This window comes from Marmota marmota, unplaced genomic scaffold (assembly GCF_001458135.2).
Source record: "Marmota marmota marmota unplaced genomic scaffold, marMar, whole genome shotgun sequence".
Classification (NCBI taxonomy): Eukaryota; Metazoa; Chordata; class Mammalia; order Rodentia; family Sciuridae; genus Marmota; species Marmota marmota.
Genome location: NW_026000101.1, coordinates 1835767 through 1854647, shown reverse-complemented (window position 1 = coordinate 1854647; position 18881 = coordinate 1835767). Strand labels below are relative to the sequence as shown.

Here is an 18881-nt window from a genome sequence, read left to right as displayed (position 1 = left end):
CTATATCCTAGCCAGCCCCCCCCCCCCCGCTTTTTTAGCACATTATTTATATTTATTTAGAGTGAAGTTAGGAGAGGCTGTATTAGGAGGCTGCTAGTCATTCATATGTCTTTTTCTTTTTAAGTTACTGAATTGCTGTAAGTGACTTGCATTCCAGCTTACATGTTTACAGTCTGCTGACTGCACATTTCAAATACTTTACAGGTTTGGTTTTCCTTCTGATGTTTTATTCTTTCATGCCAAGTCATTATGCATATGTCTAAATGTTCCAGGTGATAAATAATACAGCTTATCTCTTGAAAATGTCTTTCAGTGCTAAACTCAAGTTTTTCCTGAAATATCTTTGGCACCTGACAGTACAGATGATATATCTTGATTAATATACAAATCACCTTGAGTAGTCACTCACCAGTAAGGGAGGGGTTCCAGCAGTTATTTATATGACAAATGCTCTTCTCTCTGGTGTAACTACTAAAACTAAACACATTCCCTGCCCATGGAAACATGAAGGAAGCCTGTGTCTTTGCTACCCTTGCTTTGGCAGTCTCTGCTTGGGCCAGTTCTGGTGAGTTCAGATCTTGGATCAATGCTTGTCCTTTATGTTGGCTTTATACAAATTAGATAGTTAGATGTGAAAGGAAATGTGGAGGAAGTATTACTCTGTGGACAACATTACAGGATCTGGAGTCAGACTGTCTGAGTTCAAGTTGCTGGTATAACTCCAGTTGTCATTTTAAAACCTTTCTCACTTCTTATTTTAATTCATTTTTTTTCTTTCTCCTGTCTTGCTGAGGATTGAACCCAATAGCTTGAGCCCACAGGCTTGTGCACGCTAAGCAGACACTCTACCACTGAGCTACATTCCCAGCTTTTAAAATTTTTTGTCTAGAGACAGAGCCTCACTGAGTTTCTTAGGGACTCACTAAGTTGCTGAGGCTGACTTTGAACTTTCGATCCTCCAGCCTCAGTCTCTGGAGTCGCTGAGATTATAGGTGTGCGCCACCATGCCTGGCAGTTTTCTAATCTCTTGCTTTCCTTTTGTAAACACTGTGAGGATCAAGTGTGGTGGTACATTATATTCTGCATTTGATATGGTAAGCACTCTCTAAATATTGGTTGTAGTAATTATCACTGAGTTAATTATCTTGAATTTTCTGAGTGCTCAAACTTACTATTTATATATATGCCTTTTCTAGTTATTTCTGCTTTTGTCTAACTATACTGACTTGAACTTCAAGGAGGTTCATTGAAAATATTTATTTTAGCTATTCTTACTTTATTCTTAATTTTAATGGGAAAATCTTTAGATTTTACCCATAAGTAGGGTGTTACATGATGTAAGATGGATTTTTTTTGTTTGGTTTGGGGTGTAACTCAGTGGTTCAATATGTGTTTATTACCATGTGAGACGCTCAGTGTTCAATCTGCAGAACACAAAAGAGAAAGAAGGAGAATTTTGTTGTTTTAATCCAAAAAGTTTTATGTCTGTACTCTTTAGAGTAACAAGTTGGTTACATTTTGAATATGGTAAATGAATGGGGTAACTTTCTTTTTCTGTGCTGTTTTCTCTGAATGGTTGAAATATCTCACCTGCTAAATCACTGGGACTTTGTAAAAAGTTATTTCTTTGAACAAACTTTTTATTTTCTCATTCAATTACCAGCTCTTTAATTTTGGATGTTTACTGGGGATTGGACCCAGAGATGCTTTACCACTGAGCCACATCCCCAGCCCTATTTTGTATTTTATTTAGAGATAGGGACTCCCTAAGTTGCTGAGGCTGGCCTCAAACTTGCAATTCTCCTGCCTCAGCCTCCTGAGTTGCTGGGATTACAGGTATGCGTCACTGTGCTGCCTTAAATTTTTTAAAATTATTTCTGTGATGCTGGGGATTCAACCCAGGGCCTCATGCTCTGGTAAGTGCTCCATTATTGAGCCTACCCCCAGTTACCAGCTTTTCAAAAATAAAAAGCCAGTTATCCATTTAAGGTTTAAAATTTACTTAAGAGTTGAAATGTAGTATTAACTTAAAAAAATCCATGTTTAATTTTCCCTTTTCTCTTTTTCTCATTTTTTTGATTGTTTGCCAGAAAATTGCTGAGTTTATTGTATCTTAATGTTTTTTTTCTCCAAAACACCAGACTTAAAATTTTATTTTTAATTGTATTGCTTTAAAATACAATTTTAAGAATATTTTTTAAATAATAACTATTGATATAATTTATCTTTACCCCCAATTCACCATTCAGAAATGTATATGTCAATGTCTTTATTTTTATTCCTTTTAGTTTTGACTGTGCATTTAGCTCTTTAATATAATTTTGGATATGTCCACTAGATTTTGTGTACTTCTTTCAATTTTAATAGCATTTAAAATTAGTCTTAGTATGGAAGTATAGACAAGTATAGAAAAGTATGAGAAGCTTGAAGAAAAATTTTAAAATTACCTGTAATCCACCTCCTAAATGTAAATGTTGCTTTGTTTTTGGATTTATGTTCTTCTTATCACCTTTTTTTCTTTACAGATGTAAAATTCATACCCACAAATGAATATTTCACCAGATTGGATCATTTTATATTCAATTATATATACTCTTTTTTTTTTACTTATAATTATGTTGTGAATATTTTCCATGTCTTCAGAAGTAACTTGTTGAAATGACAACTTAGCATTATATCACATGAATATATTATTTTTTTATTTTTATTTTTTTAATTTATTTATTTTTTAGTTTTCGGCAGACATAACATCTTTCTTTGTATGTGGTGCTGAGGCTCGAACCTGGGCCGCACGCATGCCAGGCGAGCGCGCTACCGCTTGAGCCACATCCCCAGCCCAAATATATTATTTTTTAATATTTTTTTTTTTAGTTATATAGGTGGATGCAATATCTTTATTTTTTATTTTTATGTGGTGCTGAGGGAACCCAGTGCCTCACTCATGTGAGGCAAGCACTATCTCTCTGAGCCACAACCCCAGCCCTGAATATATTATTTTAGTGGTTTGTAATTGTTTCATTTTATAAATGTTACCACATAAGTTTTTGTTCTTAAGTCACAAAAAGTGGGTAATTAGGCAAAAGGAAAGACATTTTAAGGCTTCTGATACATTTTACCAAATATTCTTCTAGAGTCATACATCTAATGTCAATGTATACTTATCTGTGTCAGTGCACTATTGATATTGGAATATAACGCTTAGGATATAGCTTGCCTACCATGTGCAAAAGCCTTGGGCTCCATCCCCAGTACCACAGTCAATCAATCAATCAATAAACAAACAAATAAATAAATATTGGAATACATGCCTCAATTTTTAACCTGGTTTCTAAATAATAGTACCTTATAGCAGTATACCTCATCCACTTACACTAAAGTATATTTGAAAAGTAATTTATTTTCAAGGATATACTGGGAAAAGACATTGTACATAGTACACATTATGAAGGTTATAAAGTATTAAGTAAATCATTGGGCTGAAGGTTACTTTTCAAATGTACTCTGAACTATTGACAAGATGTTGTGTTTCAAATTGTAGGGTAAGCATGTGTGTATTCACATATTCAACCTTTTGTAATTTAATTCAATCTAGACTGGCCGCCACCTTGTCTAAAATAATCTATCCTATCCCAGTTCTTGCTTTTTAAAATAATAATACCTGTCTCTTCTTGACCTAATTTCATCTAAGTGTACATGTGTTACCTGTTTGTGTAATGTCTGTCTTCAGTAGACAGTTTTCCTGTTTTGGTTTGGCCTCATGATAACAATGGCCTCAACAAAACGAATTAGGAAGTATTCCCTTCTCTTTATTTTTGGAAGGGTTTGAAAGGATTGACCGGCATAAAAGAATAGAAACTATGTGATTGTTTTCATTTTTTGGAAGGTAAAAATAAGGCAAACTGAATGGTATCAACCATTCAGAGGAGAGGGCATGGATTGGGCTTTTGGGTACCTTTAATATCCTGCTTCTTCACCTAGATGGTGACGACTAAGGGCTTTTGCCATCTGATAAGTTATTAGCTGTATACTTACAATCTCTCTCTTTATATCTATGTTGTATGTTAGTAAAAAGCAGTGCCATGCCATAAGAAGCACTAGAAGTTATTTGACCTGGAAGCAGGCAATGAAAGAGTACATTGTAGTGAATTTAAAAACAATTATAAAACTGACTAAAAGAAAAAAGAGTAGTCTATCTCATTTGCTTAATTGAATCTTAAGGATTTTATCTTTAATTTTTGCTTGGACTTGAACTTTAAAGAGAAGAAGAATTTTATATTTGTCTTTGAAAGCATTATAATGGAAGGTAACTTACATTTGGTATACTTATGCAGTATCTTTATGCTGTCAGTTAGACATCATTTCATAACTTTTATGAGTTGTCCTGGATAAGATGGCAGGGTATAATTTATGAGGAAATAGATGGGGAATTTTATTTTTAGCCTAGAGGTCAGTTTTCCCTTGGAGTTAATTAATGAAATGTTCTTACCTGTATCTGAGGGCAACTACTAAATTTCCTCTAAGTGATTCCAGGAGGGGAAAAAAAAAAAAGGAACTCATTGGGGGACAGCACCATGATGTGGGAGCAGAACAGTCCTATCAACTGTGCCTTCTCCCCTGGCTAATCATATGCCGAGTTGTTTTAAGCAGTTGGTTAAGTGATGCAAGTCTTATAGGTGAGTCTCTATTCCTCCAGCCTCGTGTTTGCAGGCAGGGGAGCCATCACCAGATTGACAGTTTGACCTCCCTTTTTGTCTAGTGGGAGGCACTAGCCTGAGCCAGTGAGATGGGGAGAAGAAAGTGACCTTGCCTTGTTCTGACCCTTCTGAGCAGGCTGTCTTTGGTGTTCACATAAGCTCTGCCCACAACATTTTTTTTTTTTTTTTTAAAGAGAGAGAGAGAGAAAATTTTTTTATATTTATTTTTTAGTTTTCCGCGGACACAACATCTTTATTTGTACGTGGTGCTGAGGATCGAACCTGGGCCGCACGCATGCCAGGCGAGCGCGCTACCGCTTGAGCCACATCCCCAGCCCTGCCCACAACATTTCTAACCCCTAATGGGAGGATGCAGCAAGTTCAATCCATGGATAAAGGGATGGGGTGAATAAATTTAATGTAGAGGGAAAGTGATTGCAAAGTTCACTTGGCTGATGATTAAAGCTACAATCTCCACTTTAACTCCAATAATTCCATAGTTGGTATTTTGATCTTCATTTTTCTGACTTCAAGGTCTTTTTTTCTCATTTGGTTTTAATATTCAAATAGGGCTGGGGTTGTGGCCCAGTGGTAGAGGGGTTCATCCTCAGCACTGCAAATAAATAAATAAATAAATAAAATGAAGATCCATGGACAACTAGAAATATTTTTTAAAAACTCAAAGAGAATATTAAAAAGTGATTAATTATGACCCCTAAAACTCCAGTAGTTTTGTTTAGGTCTGTTTATTATAAACATTGTATTGTTTAGTAGTAGGTTTTTTTGTTTTGTTAATTTTTTTTTTTTTAGTTGTAGTTGGACACAATGCCTTTATTTATTTATTTATTTTTGTGGTGCTGAGAATCGAACCCATCGCCTTGCATGTGGTAGTCGAGTGCTCTACCGCTGAGCCACAACCCCAGGCCACTTTGTTTTGTTTTTTATAACCTGTTCTGAAAGTCAGCCCTTTCCTTAGAGAGTATAAGCTACTACATTCATAGTTATAACTCATATGTTTGGCTGCTATTCTATCACTTTGATTTATACTTTTATATGCTACTTAATGTGTTTAAAGTTATTTGGTCAAACAGGTCTATTTGGTAGCATGTCTCTCTTGCTTACTAATTAATCTTGTGTGTGGCTTTAAGGCCATTTACATGAATAATATTCTGCAGGTGCTGTTCCTGAAGCCAAAGAAGAGAAGCCACAGCCACAGTCAAAAGCACATTTTGGAGCTGTGGAAGAAACATTTAGAATTGTTAAGGACTCTCTCAGTGATGATGTGGTTAAAGCCACACAAGCAATCTATCAGTTTGAACTCTCAGGTAAGGACTGTGTTGGATAATCTGAGGCTATTATGAAACAAGGTGGAATGTTTCTTTTGGAAGAAAATCAGTCTACAATAGTGATAACCTGAATACTTGACTGTATTTAAGATGCTTGAATGTAGACATTCAAGAATACTGTTGATTTCTAAGCTAAGATCAATGAATATGGATGCATGCAAAATAGTTTTATTACATATACTTCCAGTGTTAAATAACATCTTGATAATGGAGAAGAAATTCTATGCTGAGAGGCCTATGCATCATGACAGGGAGTGCAGTGCAATAATTTATCAATCGTGGGCAATTTAGTATTTTTATCTTTGATATTACTCAGATCAGTCTGAGTATAGTCAGCTTTTTAAAACCTCTTAATGTTTTTCTTTTCCACATAGTAAAATTAACACAGGTTAATGGTAGTCTTAAGAAGTAACTACCACAGTTCCATTACAGAAACTTTTGCATTCCGTGTCTCCTGGGTTATTTAACATATTCTTTTTTTTTTAAAGAGAGAGAGAGAATTTTTTTTTTATATTTATTTTTCAGTTTTTGGCGGACACAACATCTTTGTTTGTATGTGGTGCTGAGGATCGAACCCAGGCCGCATGCATGCCAGGCGAGCATGCTACTGCTTGAGCTACATCCCCAGCCCTATTTAACATATTCTTGCCTTTGTGTTTTCACTTCCTTTTTGTCCTTGGAATCCATGGTTCATTGCTTCAGTCACTCTCTAGCCTGTGTCCTAAACTTGTCCCAGACCCTTTGTCTTCATGTTGTTATCTGTCAAAGGCCCTGTAGTCTCAGTTGAATCATCAAACTATCGGAGGGCTTCATAGTTGCATCAAGACTGCTAAGCCCTGTTGAAGAAAAGGGGAAAAAAAAAAATCAGATCTGCACCAGTAGAAGTTCATCAGTGTCCCTCTTCAAATGGTACCTCAAGTAATACTTCTTCAAGTAGCACCTCAGAATTCTGTTTTCAGCCACTGCCTTATTTTCCACAGCAACTATTTTAAACCCTTTCAGAAGGCTACAGACAGAAATTGCTCCACTTCCTACCATCAGATATAAATTAACCATTATAGGTTCCTCCTTCCCTCCTGTATAATGGAGCACATCCCTCCATCTTTAATGTCTGTACTATCCTGAGTGCCTAGAGTCTTACTCAAATGCAGAATCTGATCCAGTTGGTCTGGGGTAGAGTCTAAGATTGTGATTTCTGACAGGTGGTGACAGTATTACACCTCATGAATGTCACTTTCAGTAGCAAAATTCTAGGTCTTGTTTTCTCTGTCCATCTCAGGAATTATGTTGTTCATCATGCCTTCTTCAACCTGCTCATCCTGCAGCCTCCTTCCCAGTGATATTTTAATGTTTCCAAGCCTATTCTGTCTTTAAAACAGAGCATAGCAGCAGTAACAAACCACACACCCTTTCTCTCCCTTTCAGAGCCAAACTTACTTTCATCTGCAACTCACATTCTGGACACTGCTCTCATATCATTTATCCCTCCCTATTCCATAGACTTGACTTTCACCAGGGACCTGGATGGACATTCATGCCACCAGTGGGCATTTGTCAATCCTACCTGTGACCACACTGCAGCTTCCGAGGCTGTTGACTACTCCTTCCTTCTGGAAATGCCCCCTTTCCTTGGTTTTATTCCCCATCTCCTTTGCTAGATGCTTCTCCTCTATCCTTCCCTTAACACTGTATCCTTTAGGTCGCTATCTTAGCACTCCTTATACTCTATAAAGATTTGTTTGAGGAAACTCCAATCATCCCCTGGTTTCAATGACCATATGAACTGATTAGTCATATATTTACATTTCTAGCTTAGTCGGATTTCATTTGACTTTTTTTTTTAATGTTGTAGTTGGACACAATACCTTTATTTTATTTATTATTTATTTTTATGTGGTGCTGAGGATCAAACCCAGGGCCTCGCACATGCTGAGCGAGCCCACTATCGCTGAGCCACAATCCCAGTCCTTCATTTGACATTTTTATTTGGCTGTCCCAAATATACCTCTATCTGAAAATGTTCAAAACAACACAATATTTCCAATACCTGCATTTGCTGTTCTTCTAATTAGTCCTTTCTCAGTAAACCCAACACCCATTTTTGCCCAAGTTCCCAAGCCAGAAAACTAGCAGATCAATCCTGTGCACACGGCCCACCTTTTCTTCTGCATACTTGGTCCGTTTTCTGGCTTTGAGGTTCTGCTTTGAAAATTTCTCTCAAATATGCCCATTTGTCCTCATCCCCATGGCCACGATCCTGATCCAGGGATCACCTTCAAGCTCACAAATGATCCCACCAATGTCCTTACTAGTCTTCTCCATCCTCTTCATCCCTTTCTAATGTATCACCTGCACTGAAGGTAGGGTGAGCTATTTAAGATGCAAACCTTATTGTGTCATTTTCCTTCCGTGGTGACAAAGGATGAGGGATGAAGTTACTAAATCCTTTACGTGGCTCACTGTGTCCCCCACCGAGAGTGCCTTATGAGTGAGTCTGATGCCATTGTCCTCCAGTCCTACTGTACTGTTTTCAGGTCTAGTTCCTCACACATGCTTCATGCCCTCCTTGTTTTTGTATTGGGGATTGAACTCAGGGGCACTGGCACTTAACCACTGAGCCACATCCCCAGTCCTTTTTTATATTTTATTTAGAGACAGGGTCTGTCTGAGTTTCTTAGAGACTCCACTAAGTTACTGAGGCTGGCTTTGAAAGTGTGACCCTCCTGCCTCAGCCTCCTGAGCCTCTGGGATCCTGCCCACTTAATTCTGTTGATGGTTTTGTTTTTGTTTTACATATCCTGTTTTCATTGCCTGAGGTATTTTCCCTCTTCCCTGTCCAACTAACTAATTCTTACTTAACTTTCAAAGTTCAGCTTCAACTGGGCTTTCCTGGCCCTAGTGCTTTTTTTCCCCCCTAGGTGTGTTGGGTGTCGGGGATTGAACCATGGTCTTGAGCATGCTAGGTGAGCCCTTCTACCACTGAGCTATATACTCAGCTAAATCAATTTTTTGTTATTATGGTAAAATACAAATAAAAGTTGCTAATTCCTTTCAAGAGTACAGTTACATTCACATTGTTTTACAACCATCTCCAAAACTTTATCATCATCCCAAACTGAAGTTCTATACTCTTGAAATAATAACTTCCCATTCTCTCCTGTTACTGGTACTTAGTAATCCCGGTTCTTTTTTTATTCGTATGTTCATACATCACCTTCCATTTCCTCTCTTATTGTGAGAACAGTGGGTTTTTTTTTTTTTTAACATTTTACTAGTTGTTGATAGACCTTTATTTATTTATATGTGGTGCTGAGGATCGAACCTAGTGCCTCACACATGCTAGGCAAGCGCTCTACCACTGAGCCCTTGCCCCAGCCCAGAGAACAGTGTTTCTCTTATCTTATTGAAGGCTCTTTGGAACCTAGCACCTTGAAACAAAATAAGTGCTCAATAAATATTTGCTGTTTGATTATTAGAGGCCAGAGAATTTTAATCCAGGAAATAGCATTTTGGAAGATTATTCTAATCATAATAATTGTTTATTTTTATATATTAATCTCTATATAGGTGAAGATGGTGGCACATGGTTTCTGGATTTGAAAAACAGGGGTGGGAATGTTGGACATGGAGAGCCCTCTGATAAGGCAGATGTGGTGATGAGTATGTCCACTGATGATTTTGTCAAAATGTTTTCAGGTAAGTTTTCAATTTTGTTAGTTCGCTTGTTGTTCATGGAGAATTTAGTTCTGTTATTTTACGATATTCTTTTCCAAAGAATCAAGACTCATTAATGTTTGTTTTGGAATCTCAGCCACGATTTATGTTGAAGAGCATAGTTTGGGGAAGGCTATTCTTACTGTTGCCCCTATGGTCACTTCTGTCTTACTCAACAAACGGAAAATAGATGGCAGAATTTTTTTTTTTTTTTGACTGAGAAGCTAATATAAGATATAATGTTAGAAACAGGGAGAGTTCAGACAGACTCCTAGGTGTGCTTCATTCTGATAGCTGGATTAGGATATTTCCAATAATGCCATGGTTACTGGAGATGTCATATTCAGTAGCAGTTCATTTATTGAGAGTGGGTCATGCTTTTAGTCTTGCCAGCTGTTGCAATAAGAAAATGCCAGCCCTCTGCCATGGCCCAGCGGCACTGCTTTCTGTGGAACCCCCAACTCAGGAACCTTTTGCATGATTTTCTGTCTGTCCTTTTACTTCTAACAATGTCAGAAAAAAATAAAGGATAATTTGTTCTGTTTTCTATTCTTAGAACTCTATTCCAATTGGTACGTTCATTAACAAATTCTAAAGTGTTAGCAGCACTTTAAACTAAGGTATTATAATATTCCAAAGTCTTTCATATAATGAATTATAAATGTTATGCATATTTTGTTCTGTTTTAATCTTGACAAGTAGGATCACAGTGTATCCTGAACCCTCTAAGTCTTGCTTTCCAATTCTAATCAAGGATGCCAGTGGCCTGCATTCAGTTTGAGCCAATCTGATGTCTTTATGATCAAGATTTATTTAACTTTCCCCATTCCTTGTAGTAGGGTTAAACATACAAAAATAAGAAAATATGCTTAAGAAAAAAGAAAACAATTATTTTTTATTACACCACTGAAAAATGACCATCAATTAATTTAGTGTAGCATCATACATATATATATTTGTGTGTGTGCATGTGAATGTATATAATATAATGTATGCTTATAAAAACAAGATGATACTACTGAAAAATAAGATTGTACTACTGTTTGGTAATCTTCACATTGTGCATTATAGAGCATCTTTCAGTATTAATGGTTATCTCTTTATTCATTTTAAATAGTTTAGTGTGTGTTTAGGGTTTTAAATACTTTCTTCATAGAGCTTAAACATGTTTTGGACACAAAAGTATTTGATAAATTTTTAGTGAATATGGATCTTACGAATATTTTTTAAACTTAAAGATCATTTAAAAATTTATTGTCAACTTGTAAACTGAAATGACAGTAATTATATCCAATAATTACTGTCCTTTGAGATAAAATATATTCTTCATTTTATGAAGATAGAGACTGAGACTTTGATGAATTAAATAACAAGCCCAAGATAGGGAGTGATAAATGTTGGACACAGGATTTGAATCCAAGCTAACTCCCCAAAACTCATTCTTTTAATTATTGTGCTCTGATGATCTTCAAAGGTGAATCAATGGCTTCTTTAATTTACCTGTCCTTACATAGCATAAACTAGAAATAATGGGCTTTTCGCTTATGTATTTCTGTGAATGTGCTCTTGCATTGACTAGGAGAGGTAGGCCAGCCTTTGAATATTTTTCAAAAGATGTAAGTTATTATGAGATGTATTTTGTAGCAATGGTTTCAACTGGGAGCAAGTGAGTTTGCTCTTTCATTCTTATCTATTGATCTCATCTGCTTTTCTTTAAATGGGTACAATTTAGACCTTACAGCCTATGAATTCTACTTTTAGAAACTATAGACATTTCTATGCCTTTTTGTATAGTAGATACATTATGAATATAAAAACTTAAAGCAGCTAGTAAACAAATTATCACAATCTCTTCTTTTGGCCAGCAGAGGCCACTGTGTGGTAAATCAATAAGATAGAAATAAATTTTAGCAAGGCATAGTGGTATGTGCCTGTAGTTCCAGCTACTAGGGAGGCTGAGCCAGGAGAATCATTTAAGCCCAGGAGTTTGAGATTAGCTTGGGCAACAGAGAGAGAGACTGTCTCTTAAAGGAAGGAAGGAGGGAGGAAGGAAGGAAGGAAATGTGTTTGTGCCAGGTGAGGTGGTGCACACCTATAATTCCAGAGGCTTGGGAGGCTGAGATAGGAGGATTTCGAGTTCAAAGCTAGCCTCAGAAACTTAGTGAGGCTGTAAATAACTTAGTGAGATCCTGTCTCAAAAGAAAATATAAAAAAAGGCTGGGGATGTGGCTCAGTTGTTGAATGGCCTTGGGTTCAGTCTCTGGGAAGGAAGGAAGGAAGGGAGGGAGGGAAGGGAAGGAAGAAAGGAGGGAGGGAGGGAGTTAGGGAGGAAGGGAGTGTATTGTACTTAATAGCTATTTTTCAAAGTTTTAAAAAATAGTATTGTTGAAGTATAAAATTACATACTATAAAATTCATCATTATCAGTTATATGTACATACTATAAAATCCATCATTTTACATGATTTTTAGTAAATTTCTAGAGTTGGTCAAACATTACCACAACATAATTTAACAATATTTTCCTTATACCAAAAAAAATCATCTTTGAAGTTGTCACCTATTTCCACTGTACTCCACCCCGCCCTCAGCCAGCCAAACACTATTGTTCTCTGTCTCTACAGATATTTTGTATAAATGGAATCAGAAAGTTTGAAGTCTTTTGCACCTGGCTTCTTTCACTTAGCATAAGGCTTTTGAGAGTCAGCCATCTGTGTTGTAGCATGTCTCAGCAGTTCACTTCCTTCTTATGGGTGCAAAGCATTCTGTTGTAGAGCTCTATCTCTATCCTCACACTGTTTATACCCTTAACCAGCTGATGGATATTTGAATTGTTTCAAGTTTTTGGTTGTTATGAATATTGCTACTCTGAATATCATCATACATGTATTTGTATGGATGTATATTTTCATTCCTCTTTGGTGAATTTCATTGGGTAATATGGTAAGTTGATTTAACTTTTTAAGAAACAACCAAGGGCTGGGGTTGTAGCTCAGTAGTAGAGCACCTGCCAGCCTGTGTGAGGCACTAGGTTCAATCCTCAGCACCACCTAAAAAATAAACAAAGTTATTAAAAAAAATAATAAAGAAAAAAAAACAACCAAACTGGTAAAGTGGCTGCACCATTGTTACATTTCTAACAACAGTGTATGAAGGTTCCAATTTCTCCACATTCTCACCAACACTTTTTTTTTCTCTAATATTTATTTTTTAGTTGTAGTTGGACACAATACCTTTATTTTATTTGTTTATTTTTATGTGGTGCTGCGGATGGAACCCAGGGCCTCATATGTGCTAGGCAAGTGCTCTACCACTGAGTCACATGACCCCAGCCCCCCTCTCACCAACACTTATGATTATCTTTTTTATTATACGCATTTCAGTAGGTATGTAGTAGTATGTCATATGGGTTTTTTATTTTTATTTGTTAAATATGGAACACTTCACAAATTTGCATGTCATCCCAGTGCAGGAGCCATGCTAATCTTCTCTGTATCATTCCAATTTTATATATGTGCTGCCGAAGGGAGCATTAACTTACATTTAACTTGGATAACCTTAATAATTATGTTGAACATCCTTTCCAATGTTTTATAGTATATTTGGTGAACTATCCTTACAGTTTGCTCCTTTCTAAATTGAGTTCTTTTTATTATTGAATTAGAAGAAATCAAGATTGTCTTTTTATTTTCAGTGGTAGGAGTATTTATAAATTCTGGATATATGTTCCTTATCAAATACTCTTTCCCAGTCTGTGGTTTGTCTTTTCATTTTCATAGTAGTATATTTTATATTACAAAAGTGTTTTGATTTGATAAAGTCTTTGATATGATTTTTTCCAGTATGGTTGTTGTTTCCCCTAAGCATTTTATTCTTTTTTATGTTATTGTGTATGGAATTGTTTTGTTAATTTTATTTTTGAATTACCTGTTCCTGATGCACATAAATATAATTAATTTTTGTGTATTGATTTAGTATCCTGTAAATTAATTTGTGAAGCCATTTGGAGCTCAGATTTTGTGGGAAGATTTTTAATTACTAATTCAGTATCTTGTTATATGTCAATAGCTTTGATTTTAATGTCTTCATCAAGGTGTAATTCATATACTCACACATTTCACCCATTTAAAGATTTATAATTCAGTGGTTTGTCACAGTTGCTTTTTGAACACTTTCATCACCAAAAAAAACAAAACAAAAAAACCAAAAAACACCTCATACCCTATCTCTCTATTCCCACCTCTAGCTCTAAACAACCACTAATCAACTTTCTTTCCCTAGATATGAATAGGATTACTTAATATGGGATCTTTTGTGACTGATCTCTTTCACTTAGTTTTACAATGTTTTCAGGTTTCATCCTTGAGGTAGCATATTTTAGTACTTCAATCTCTCTATTTGAATTTCAAGGAAGTGAAATTCAAACGTGCAAACAACCATTTTGAAATGATCCATGACATTTAAAGCATTAACAATGCTACCACCACTTCTGTAGTTTCAGGACTTCTTCACCACCCCAGAAGACACCTTGAACCATTAAGTAATCACTACCCATTCCTGCCTCCTCCTGGCAACCACTAATCTGCTTTCTTTCTCTACTGATTTACATTTTGTGGCTATTTCATATAAATAGAATCATATGTGATCTTTTGCATCTGGCTTCTCTCACCTAGCATAATGTTTTTGAGGTTCATCCAAGCTGTAGCATGCATCAGCACTTCATTTCTTTTTATGGCTGAGTAAAATTCCATTGTTTATCCATTCATCTGCAGACAGACAATTAGCTGTTTGTTAGGAATAATGCTCCTACAAACATTCATAGGCAAGTTTCTGTGTGGACATTTGTGATAGGTCTCTTCCCCAAAGTGGAATTGCTGGGTCATATAGTAATTCTACATTTACGTTTTCAAAGAATTGCCAAACTGTTTTTCAAAGGGGCTGCATTATTTACATTTCCATTAGCAATGCATAAGGGTTTCTGTTTCTTCATACCCTTGCCCTCATCAGTACCTATTATTTTTTAATTTTATAGGGTTTTTGTTTATTTATTTATTTATTTTGTTATTGCCATCCTAATGGATATGAAGTTGCATCTGGTAGTTTTGATTTGCATTTACATAGTACCTAATAATACCTAACGTTTTCCATTTTTTCATGTGTTTATTGGTCATATGTATAACTTTCTTCTTCTCTGATCTTCATCTTTAAATTGGGTTGTCATCTTGTTTCTTTTCTTTTTATGGTGCTGGGTATTGAACCTAAGGTCTTGCACATGCTAGGCAAGCACTTTACTACCAAGCTACATCCCAGCCCAGGTTATTTATCTTTTTGTTATTGAGTTTTAAGAATTCTTTGTATATTTACAAAAGTGTGATTTGCAAATACTTTCTCCCATTTTTTGTAGTTTTTTTCACTTTCTTTTTTTTTTCTTTTTAAATGTGAGCAAGAGCCTTTATTGTGCTTTTGCAGAAAGGCAGGGTAGGCAGGCTTAGGATTGGAAATGTAGCCCTTTATTTGTGTATTTGTTTCTGCCTCCCAGGTTGGGGGCGGGTGCTTGAACCCAGGGCCTCACATATACTAGGCAAGCTCTCTACCACTAAGCTACAACCCTAGCCCATCTTTTCACTTTTTGATGAATATTTTGAAGCAAATATTTTTAAATTTTTATTTATTTATTAGCAGTGCTGGGGATTGAACCTAGGGCTTTCTACATGAGTTGAGTGGCTAGTGCTGTGCCACTCAACTGTATCCTAGCCCTTTTATTTTATTTTTTGAGATAGGATCTTGCTAAGTTCCCAGGATGATTTTGAATTTGTGATCCGTCTGCCTCAGTCTTCTGAGTAGTTGGAATTAATAGGCATGTACAACCAACCACACCTAGCTAAAGTTTTTATTTTGATAGATACCAGTTTATATATTTTTTCTTTTGTTGCTTATGCTTTTTGTGTCATATTTAAGAATCTTTGCCAAACTCAAGGTTAAATATTTACCACTAAATTTTCTTCTAAGAATTTTTAGTTTTAACTCTGACTTAAGTCTACAATCCATTTTGAATTAAATTTGTATATGGTTTGATACACATTTTCCAGTAGCTTCCAGTGGTTTCATTCTTTTGATATCATATCCACTTATCCCAAAACCATTGAATAGGCAGTTCTTTCCCTCATTGAATGGTCTTGGCACTCTTGTTGAAGATCAATTGACCTTAAGATATATGGGTTTAGTTAAACCTGTAAATGTGTAGGTAAAGCTAAATATATAATCAACATGTGGCTCAGTATTTCTACTCTTAAAAAGATTTGAAAATAGACACTCGATAAATAAATAAATAAAGGCACATGTGTTGCTCACAAAGGTTCCATTCACAGTAACCAAAAGGTGGAACAACCCGAATGTCCATCAACAGATGAATGAACAACTTGTGCTATGTATACACTATATACAATGGAATAACCTTCAACCATAAAAAGGAAGTTCATCCAACATGGATGAACCTTGAAAACATTACACTAAGTGAAAGAAGTGAAACACTAAAGATCTCATGTTGTGTGAATCCTTTGTATAAAATATCTAGAGTAGGTAAGTCTCTGGAAATAGTTAATTGGTATTTGTCAGGGTCTGGAGAGAGAAGGAATTACTGATGTGAAATCCATATAGGGTTTCCTTTTGGGATAAAGAAGATGTTTTGGAACTAGGAAGATACAGTGGTTGTGTACAATGTTGTGACTATTTAAATGCTACTGAATTGTTGCCCCTTTATATAAGGGCACTAATTCTCTCATGGAATTTCTACCCTCAAATGTTCATCTAAACCTAATTAACTCCCACAGACCCCACCTCCTGACACCGTCCCACTGGTGTTGGGGCTTCAGGATACGGAATTTGGAGGGACACATACCTACTTAGCAAAGCCTTCCTATGATCTTCCCAGGGCTTTCCCCCTCACAACTACTTGATGCAGTTGCTCTGTTGTCAGATGTGTCAGACTGTCCTTCAGGCTACTTTTTCCTGGAGCCCTTTGTCTTCATGTTCCAGTCTGACTGTAGATCTACAAGCTGCTCCACAGCTGTTGTCTTAGAAGTTCAGTTAACTCCTCAACATTGAATTTATTTCCAGGATTTCGTGTCTTCTTTCTTAGGTTTACATTTTTTTATTATGGCGACACATGTTCTCCTCTAGCTATGTGAGAGGATATGTTTGAGGTACTTTTTATATGTCTCTGAAGCTATTTTTATTCTACTAACAATCTTTTGATTGATTGGCCGGGTAGAGACATCTGAGTTGAAATTCACTTTCTCTTAGAATTTTGAAGCTTTGACTCCCATCTTCTAAGATTACAGTTGAGAATTTGATCCTATTCTTGTTCTTAATCTTGCCCTTTCTGAAAGTGAATCAGATTCATCTTTGTGGTGTTCCAAAATTTCACAGTGATTCAAGGTGGCCCGGTCTTTTTTTCTGTGATTCTCCTGGGTGCTTGGGTCCTTGAAATGATCATCATTTTCTTCTATTGTATAACTTATTTTACTTTCCAGGAGATCAACTTACTTTCTATTGCATTTTAATACTAAGAATCAAAACTTTAATTTTCAAGACCTCACTTTTGTTTTCCAATGGTTTTCTTTTTTGGCTGCCTCCTTTCTCTTCCTCACTCTGCTCCACTCACCTCTTCCCGTCTCTTACTATCTTTGGTTTTCTCTTTGCCCTCCCTCTTTCCCCTTCCTTTGTTCATCCCCGCCTCTTTTTTTTCCATCTTTCCTGTGCTTCTGGTCTCCTTTGCTTGTTTTAGTTTTCTTTCTTCTGCACATGCATCCTTCCTCTTTAAGTTCCCTTTATCCATGTTTTTGCTTTTTTTTTTCTTTTGTCTCATGATATCCATTCATCTATGGACAAAGCTTTATAAAGCTGATTGGAAGCTGTGTTATATACTGATAGATTTCACTATATTATAGAGTGGCAGAGCAGTGAGCACAGTTGCCCAGATGGTAGAGTTTGTAAGTTTTTGGAGGGGCTGTTCTTGTTTCTTCAAAGAATAAAGACCCTCCAGTATCTTCCATGTAAGTCGTGTTATTCTTTCTATTACTTATAAGTTTAGATGTTTTAACATTTTCTTTTAGAGAGGCACAGCTCAAAAAAGAAGGGGACTTGATTCTTTCCATCTGTAACCAATTTATGAGGGTTTGTAACCCTTATTTAGAATAATTTAAAGGCGTCTACTAATTGATGTACAAAATACATTAACCTGTACACTGTATGTGGTACCTGGGTGGAGGGTGGGGTGAGCAACTAATGTATGGACATGTAGTGTGCCTTCTAGGACATATGAGCAACATATAAACTGGCATACAATAAGGCAGGAAATCATAAATGAGTTCTACATACACAATATGTGACCTTGGGCAAGTCAAAATCCTCTCCTGAGCCTCAGTTCTTTTCATGAATTCCACTGTATGCCAGACTGTGAGTGACACTGGAATAAAATAGCAGATAAAAAACAAAGCTCCTAGCCGGGTGCAGTGGTGCACACTTGTAATCCCAGTGGCTCCAGAGACTGAGGCAGGAGGATTGCGTGTTCAAAGCCAGCCTCAGCAAAGGCGAGGCCCTAAGCAATTCAGTGAGACCCTGTCTTTAAATAAAATACAAAATAGGGCTGGGGATCTGGCTTAGTGGTTGAGTGCTCCTGAGTTCAATCCCCAGTATCCCGTCCCCATCCCCCACAAAAAAAGATAGCTCCTTCTCTCCACAGAGCTAATATTTGTTATCTTCTTTATTAGCTACGGTTTATCCCTTTGTTCATGTGTTTTAACACTCACATTTTTTTAATACTGTGGCATTTCTATTTCTAGTATTGAAATAATATTAGCACATACTTCTGTGTCCATACATTATATTTAATGGTCACTTAAAATATTTTATGCATTTACACTATTTAATTACCCGAATTTAAACTTTGAAAAGGCTAAAAGTGTAATAAACTATAATAGATTGGAAAATTAAACAATGATAGTATTTGTTTACCAGAATTTACTTGGACTCTGTTTCTTTTACTTCTTTTTTGTTGGTGTTGTTGATGGACTTTATTTTTTATTTATTTATATGTGGTGCTGAGGATTGAACCCAGAGCATCATG

General features: G+C 36.2%; 1 protein-coding gene and 1 non-coding gene across 2 annotated transcripts in view; one reads left to right on the top strand and one right to left on the bottom strand.

Moving 5' to 3' along the window:
* Hsdl2 (hydroxysteroid dehydrogenase like 2) overlaps positions 1–18881 on the top strand; it is a 62028-nt gene that overhangs the window by 41917 nt on the left and 1230 nt on the right. Inside the window, exons 9-10 of the mRNA XM_015492198.2 lie at positions 5870–6019; positions 9608–9736. Of these exons, the coding sequence (XP_015347684.1) occupies positions 5870–6019; positions 9608–9736 (279 nt within the window). The remainder of the gene's footprint in view (positions 1–5869; positions 6020–9607; positions 9737–18881) is intronic.
* On the bottom strand, positions 13182–13286 carry LOC125610718. The gene has a single exon (XR_007340719.1). It is a non-coding gene; the product is annotated as a U6 spliceosomal RNA (small nuclear RNA).